The sequence below is a fragment of the Solanum pennellii genome, chromosome 4, assembly GCF_001406875.1.
Source record: "Solanum pennellii chromosome 4, SPENNV200".
Lineage (NCBI taxonomy): Eukaryota > Viridiplantae > Streptophyta > Magnoliopsida > Solanales > Solanaceae > Solanum > Solanum pennellii.
The window spans coordinates 1,833,857-1,841,452 of NC_028640.1; the positions used below are offsets into that span (position 1 = coordinate 1,833,857).

The 7,596-nt window shown below is 33.5% G+C and overlaps 1 protein-coding gene across 1 annotated transcript in view; it reads right to left on the reverse strand.

The window, feature by feature from the left end:
- LOC107017849 (cleavage and polyadenylation specificity factor subunit 3-II) overlaps positions 1–2,928 on the reverse strand; it is a 23,737-nt gene extending 20,809 nt beyond the window's left edge. Inside the window, exons 1-4 of the mRNA XM_015218125.2 lie at positions 2,785–2,928; positions 2,503–2,680; positions 1,564–1,636; positions 790–907 (exon numbers count right to left, since the gene is read on the reverse strand). Coding sequence (XP_015073611.2) covers positions 790–907; positions 1,564–1,636; positions 2,503–2,680; positions 2,785–2,809 — 394 coding nt within the window. The 5' untranslated portion in view covers positions 2,810–2,928. The remainder of the gene's footprint in view (positions 1–789; positions 908–1,563; positions 1,637–2,502; positions 2,681–2,784) is intronic.
- Between the last annotated feature and the right edge of the window lie 4,668 nt (positions 2,929–7,596).

Consider the following 7,596-nt stretch of genomic DNA (forward strand, 5'->3'; position numbering starts at 1 on the left):
GGGGGGGTGGGGGGGGGGGAGACAGAAAAGGTTGTGCATTTGTCAGACTTGCAGCTCAACTGAGACAGAAGATATAACCAAAATAAACAGAAAGGGTCTGTCCATTAGTCAGGCAATGCACTCATGCAACCATGTGAGTGGAAAATCCCAATTATTGTCAGTTAGCTTTTATCACCAATATATATGCAAGAATTACAAATGGCTCCCGCTTTGCACATGGTTTTCTCTTTTTGGAGAACTAATAGGATATTAGAGTTGCAAGTGGTTATGGCAGTGATACACAATATATATTACTATCTTATTTCAACATGAGAGATTGTTGAGGATATAATGGCTCTCTAACAGTTTTAAGCTTAAGCTTTTAGATGATATGGTCACACACCTCAAATCTTCAATATGGTTTGACAACACTGACTTCAATATGGGATCAGAGTAGAAAGAGGTCCTGGGATCGAATCTCAACACCACCCATTATCAAAAAAAAATCTACGCGCTTAGCGATGATAAAAGAATGAGCAGTGCACATAAGGGGGCATGTTGAGGATATAATTAAATTAATTGAAGTGTACTTTCTCAACGGATATCATAAATATGCTCAGTCTAACTTACCTTTGTTTTGACCCAAATAAAGTTGGTATAACTACTGAGAAGTTAACTTGCCTAATTGATAACTTTAACGGAAGCAATATGAACATATACTGCAAACTGTAAAAAATTCTAACCATTTGCCACCAATTACTAATCATACTATAAATAGGTCACGGAAGTGACTAGTAGGAGAAAGGATACCTTTTTTCATGCAATCTGCGATATTCTCAGAACTAAATTGCTCTTTCTCTCCTCTTCTATCAACCAACACTCTGCGATAATCTTCCAGCATCAATGGAGCTAAAGCTTTTGTTGGATACTGAAGGATGAGTTATTAAAGTTGATCACAGAGTAGACCATAAACTAAGCGAAACTAACTTGAAAATCCAAGTACACGCGAAACTAGCTTGAAAATCCAAGTACACATTCTTGCTCATTCATAATATTTCTAGCAAAGAAAGAATTTGGATACTAAAACCATACATTACATGGGCTGATAATTACATACCAGATGTGAATAAAAGAGAAATTCAAAATATTGGCCAAAACATGAAACAAAATTGAGATTTTTTAAAAATCTCCCAACATATCTGGTTTGTCTGTAGGCAAACAACTCCCAATTATGTCATATATTTGTTAATTTGTTAAAGGCATCTCCCTAATCTCTTGATCTACTCTAGTGCTTTAGTATTTTAAAGGAAGTATCTGGATATATGTCCAAAACAGAACTCTTTTTGCGCTGATTTGCTTCACGTTTTATTTTCATATTGTCTAATTAATGTAAACAGCAACTCGCGACTTTTTTTTTATAATCTCATTCAATATTTATTAATTTATAATTGCATTTTGATAACAAGTGTATCTCTAATATTAGGTAAATTAGGTTTATTACATAATGTAAGATAGATTTTTTAGTCGGAACAATTTCCAAGATCACGAGTTATACTTTTCCTGGATAACAGTGAAACTCCATACCGTCATGTATATGGGGCCATTGTACCCACAAACTTCAGTAAAATATGGAAGAGCTCCGATATGGTCTAGGTGGCTGCAACCAAAGTTCATTAGATTAGATCCATACGGATAAAAAAATTAAAATAGCATATACATTTAACAAGGGATGTGATTCAATTAGTTGGGGCAAATCTCTCCCCCGTCTCTAAAGGGGATCATCCGTTATTAAATTAAACAAAGAGCAACTTTTACTATGACATATGCATGTAATAGGGGATGCAATTCGTCAAGCAGGGGAAAACTTTCCCTCTATCACTAAAGAAGTGCATTGAATATCACTAAACAAGACCAAAAAGTAAGAGATTACAAAGCCATCACATAAATAGGGGATGTGACTCACCACACTAGGGCATATCTTGTTACCTATTCTATTGTAACATCTAAATACAATATTTGTACTGAAGCTACTTAAATTTTGTTCGTATGGTTAAATCTATCCTTGTGTAAGGATGAAAAGTCTTATTTTATGTAACGACAAGGTAGGTGTGTATCCTTAACTCTACCTTTTCTTATAATAATTACCATGTAACCTACTTTAAATATTGTAAATTTATCCTTCATACTGCTTATATATAGCATTACATCAAAATGTAAAACGATACAATTTATCCAACCATTGTATTGATCAATATACCTAATGAGTGATAATCCCTCTACTCCAATTTATGTGACACACACTACTTTTTAGTCTGTTCCATAAAGAATGTCACTTAACAATTTAATTTTAAAATTCCTCTTCTAACCTTCCACACAAATTTCAAAAGTCCTTTTCTTTTCCCTTAAAACTTCATGTCAAGTCAAAAGGTGTCGGGACGTAGGGAGTATGTAACAATCATCCAACAAGGTGTAAAGGGGTTTACTGAAAACATATGATAAGGGGGTTTGGCAGAGTTAACATACAAATGTGTGATGATGATGCATGAAAGAGCATTGTCAAAGTCACCAGACTCAGATATAAGAGAAAAATCCGGGTATCTCTGATGATCGCTGTGTCCCATATGCATCCCACAGTCAAACATTATCCTCTTGCCATTTATAGTTACCACTACACAGCTTTTTCCTACCTCTTGTCCTGCACCTGTAAACTCAAAAATTGTTTCTTTTCAGCATTTCATCAAACATGTGGTAGGCATAACATATAGTATATCAAAATCATCATAAAATAACGTAAAAAATGCTTACCCAAAACTAAACAATCGATCGTCATCTTCTTGTTTTCAATTTTCTTTTATGAATTCGTAAAATTCAACTTTCGCGGTTTTTTTCTTTCACTTTTTGCTTGGTAAAAGCTGCAGCTTCAAGAAAAAACTTATTTATATAAAAAAAAAATGGTTACTTGTGTCCCGTAACTAATGATTTGTATTTATTAATTTTGACCAAAAAAATTAAAAATGTATTTAATTGTAAATGTAAAGAAGACCTCATAATACACACAAAAATTTTATACTAAACATGAAAACATATACAAAATAATAATAGAAGGAAAAATTACTTGAATGAATGCATTTTAATAAATAATTACTGATTTTAGTAATATTTTTTATTTATTACTATTATAGCAATACTATGTTAAATATGCAATATGTATTAAAAGTGAATTAAGTATGCGATATATATGTATTATAACTATTTTTAAAAATATATTATGCTTGTTTGGTAAGAAGTTGACACATTGTATTATAAGTGTATTAAAATGTGTGATAAATGCATTATCCATCAAAAAAACTTGTATTATATGTGAATAATAATTTTTTTTTTTTGTAATATGAATAAAAAGTGTATTATAAATGTATTAAAAGTGATAAAGTGAAAAAAATGTTATTGCTGTAAATGGTAAATATTTTTTATTTATAGTATATTTATGTAAGCTTCCCATAATAAAAACTATACTTTTAAAAATTACACCGAAGTATAGAAATAATTTAAAAATAGTAAAAATCATACGATTGTATCTTTAAACGTGAGTTATTATTAATTTTTATAAAACCTAATAAATAGAGTTTGATTAGTATTTGAAAGAAAATTGAATGTGTTAACTTTAATAACAATAGTTTCAGTACATTGTTTTTTGACATAATCATTTTTTTCGAATATTGAAAGGGTTGATGCATGTATATTGCTCAAATTAATGTTTGGGAGTAAAATTACACATATTAAATTTATGTAGAGTAATTTATAATTATGAGTGTTGCTTTTTTCTATTTCTCGTATGCTTATTCGTAGGAATAATAGATCTTTTAAAATAGTAGTAGTATGTAATTTGGCAATTAATTATCTTAAAATCGCCTAAAGAGTAAATGTTTTGTTCATATAAGTTTGATTTAGATAGTTTTGGTCACTTATGAATTATTTTTCATAAATTTCATCAAAACCGCAATACATATAAATGTATGATAAACTTTAAAACTATTCAAAAAATATTTAAAGTATTACTTTGAGCCTACTAGACATTTTTATCATTTTCTCAATTGAAATACATCAATATGTAATAAAATTATATTTTATCTCTCTTCGAGAAAATCTCATATTCTAAAAGTGTATGAATTTTCTTAACTAGTAGGATTTGTTTTTTTTCTTGTATTATATTTAAGAAATTCCTCGATTCAAATCAAAAAAGCAATAAAATTCAATATAACTTTTTTTCTATTTATGATAATTCTATATTTTCATTTTACTCATTTCTAGTTTTAATATGTCATGAATTAGATCAAAGTTATTTTTATGAAATTCACAAAAAGTAAATTATTTATTTCGAATTCAAATAGTGATCAAAGATTTTAAATGGCCATTCCGTACAACTTGAGTGGGGCAAAGAGGCTTTAGATTTTTATCATGTGATCATAATTATCCTATGAGAAAGCTAATAATTAGGAAAATGACCACACACCAAATTAGATTAATAATTTTATTTTTGTCTTTGAGACTTTATGCATGACAAATTAATAGAGAGAGAAATGACAAGTTTAGCCTAAACAACAAACTTATTAATTCCAAAACTTTTTTTTTCCCAATGAAATGAAATGAATTTTCTATTTTTTATTGTCTCTTTATTTGTAATGAGTCTACTAATCAAACACATTGTATATTTTATATATGTATAAAGTGTCAAATTAAATAGAAAAATGTGTTTTTTCTTGTTTAAAATATTTTAAAATTAAAAGATGAAAAAAAGTCACCTATTTTCATTTTTTTTAAGTGAGATAGATCATATTAAAATTATAATGTGAAGCTTAAGTGACACGCAAAGACATGAATAACAAGTGGACATGCCCTTTAAAAACAAGCTAATATCATACGAATTAATAACAAAAGATTTTTCTTTTCCGGTCCCTTTTACATCCTCTTCACAGCCCCTCCCTAATCCTTTCTCACATGATTAATTGTATTTTTCTCTTTTCGAGTTTTCGTTAATACACAATAAATGAGTAAAAATTAAATATTTGTTTTGAATGAAAAGAGTAAGCGTTTTTAGTTGTATTACGTGCTCCAAGAGAGTGAATGACATTTACTTTGTCCAATATATAAATATCTAAATTTATAATATATATTTTGAATAGTGTAAATGTAAGTGTAAGTGATCAATAGATAAACTCCTAGATTTAGAAATCTCGATAATAATTGTGTTAGTTTTATATTTTTCTATTCGCTTTTACTTATTTACTATAATAAAAATACCTTTTCAATTTTACTTGTTATTTTTAGCATGTCAAGAGAAAAATATTTTGTTTGTGTGTTTTATTAACAATATTAATTATTTGTTTCTTGAATCACTCAAGAAACGTAGTACTAAACATCAAATAATATAAGCATTATAATAAAGGAAGAAGGGTTAAAACCATCCCTCTATTTGCAGTTATTAGTTTATCCTTCGTTATATTATTGGATCAATTCAACCGTTAGAGAACTTAACGATATGCCCTTCAAATGCTGAAATTTCCAAATCAAGTAGAGGTGTCCAATCTTACTTGAAATTCATTAACCCGACACCCGATCCATTCAGAAATTTTAACCCATCAAATAACACCAACATTCCTTTTTCATTAATCATTTAAAATCGTTTGAATGCATGATGTTCCACCACGTAGATTAATGAGGTTTAAAATGGAAAGATTCTACAGAAAACACTTTAAAAATTAGATTTAGTATTTTAAACTCAAAAAAGTTACAGAAATTTGAAGCTTGAAAAGTCTAAAAAAGGTCTTTATGATCTACTTTTGTATGAGCTTGAATGGTGCGGAACGTTAAACTAAGTTGAGATCAATCATTAATATATCTTGAGTTTCAAATTAAAATTTCAAAATGAACTATTTAAATTGAAAATCTAAATAAAATATAAAGACTACTGTGACGTCCCGCCATCTAATCAGGCAGAACGCCACCTACCCATGCACCTTACAGCGCATGCAAGGGGGCAGACAGCCCACATGTCCAGGCGGACTGCAGCACAGGCGGCCCAAAGGTCCAGCACCAGGCAGATTGCAGCCCAGGCGGCCCAAAGGCCCAGCAGACTGAGGGGCAGGCGCGGTCCAGGTGGGCAGCAGATGAAGGGGCAGCAGCCTTGGGCATTGGAGAGGCTTGGGAAGGATTCTAGAAGTCTTCTAGAGTCTTGGGGCAGACTAGAGAAATCTAGGAGTCCTTTTGGAAGAATTCAAGACATCTTATAGGAATATGAAGCATGTACTTAGGGACTTGTATATAGCATTTATCTTAGATAGTAGAGTAGTATAAATAGTAGGGTCATTTTATTTGTAAAGCATCCATCAATTGACTAATAAGATACAAGTTCTTTCTTCCAAATTCTCGTCTTTGTCTTTCTTCTTGATTTCTCTTAGCGATCCAAATTGTGTGAGGCTTACTTGAGTTTGCGAAATCGTGAGAGAATCGTGAGCAAACCGTCAAGTGCCGCACGGAGTCTTGTCAGAATCGTTAGGTCCGTCACAAAGTGGTATCAGAGCGGGTTCATCGTAAGAGAATGACGAACGAAGGAGACTTGGTCGGCACCAACATCACCCCCAACGTCCGCACTGACGGAGGCAAGAAGAACAAGAAAGGGAAGAAGCAGCAAAAGGAGAATGAAGTGATTCTGCCCCAGGCCACACCAAGCGACGGGCAAACATCTCTCCCGCCCACTATTGTCAATGGAAGTGACGAAGACACCGGCGAGGAGCCCGTGGACGTTACTATTGGACATGAGTGGATTGCCAGTGTCGAGAGGGCAAGGCAAGCCGTTGAGATCATAGGCCAGCGCTTGAACGTGACGAACAGAAATTTCAAGACCCTTGAAGAGTACTCCCTTGAAGAAGTTGTTAGCATCCGGAAGGAGTTGGAGGCACGCCAGCGAGCCGAGTACGAGACAAAGGAGGCCATTACTTCCTTAGAGTTCAGATTTAGGGAAGCAATTGGCACAGTTGAGTTGCTTAAGGCCAAGGTGGCGGCACTCGAGGAAGATAGAGAGGTTGGTGGATCCTCATCACATGACCGGGAAAGGGAAGCCAGAGTCGAGGCGCCCAAGCCACCTGTCTTCAAAGGCGTCTGTGACGCGCAAGAGGTGGATAATTTCCTATGGCACTTGGAAAATTATTTCAAGTGTATGCGGTTTCGTAGTGATGCGACTAAGATCAACACTGTTGTGTTGTATCTTTCGGAGACGGCCATATTATGGTGGAAGCGTAAAGAGTCTGACATCGCAAAGGGGACATGCACGTTGAACACATGGGAGCAGTTCCGTGTGGAGTTCAAAAAGGCATTCTTCCCTAGCAACGTTGTCTATGAGACAAAGCGCAAGTTGAGGGAGTTGAAACAAAAGGGCAGCATACGCGCGTATGTGCGGGAGTTTACCACCCTTACATTTCAGATTCCCAACCTCACGGACGACGATGCGTTGTTCTACTTCATGGATGGGCTGCAAAATTGGGCCAGAACGGAGTTGGAGCGGCGGCAGGTCAGGACTATAGACGACGCCATTACGCAGGCCGAAGCCTTGACAGACTTCAG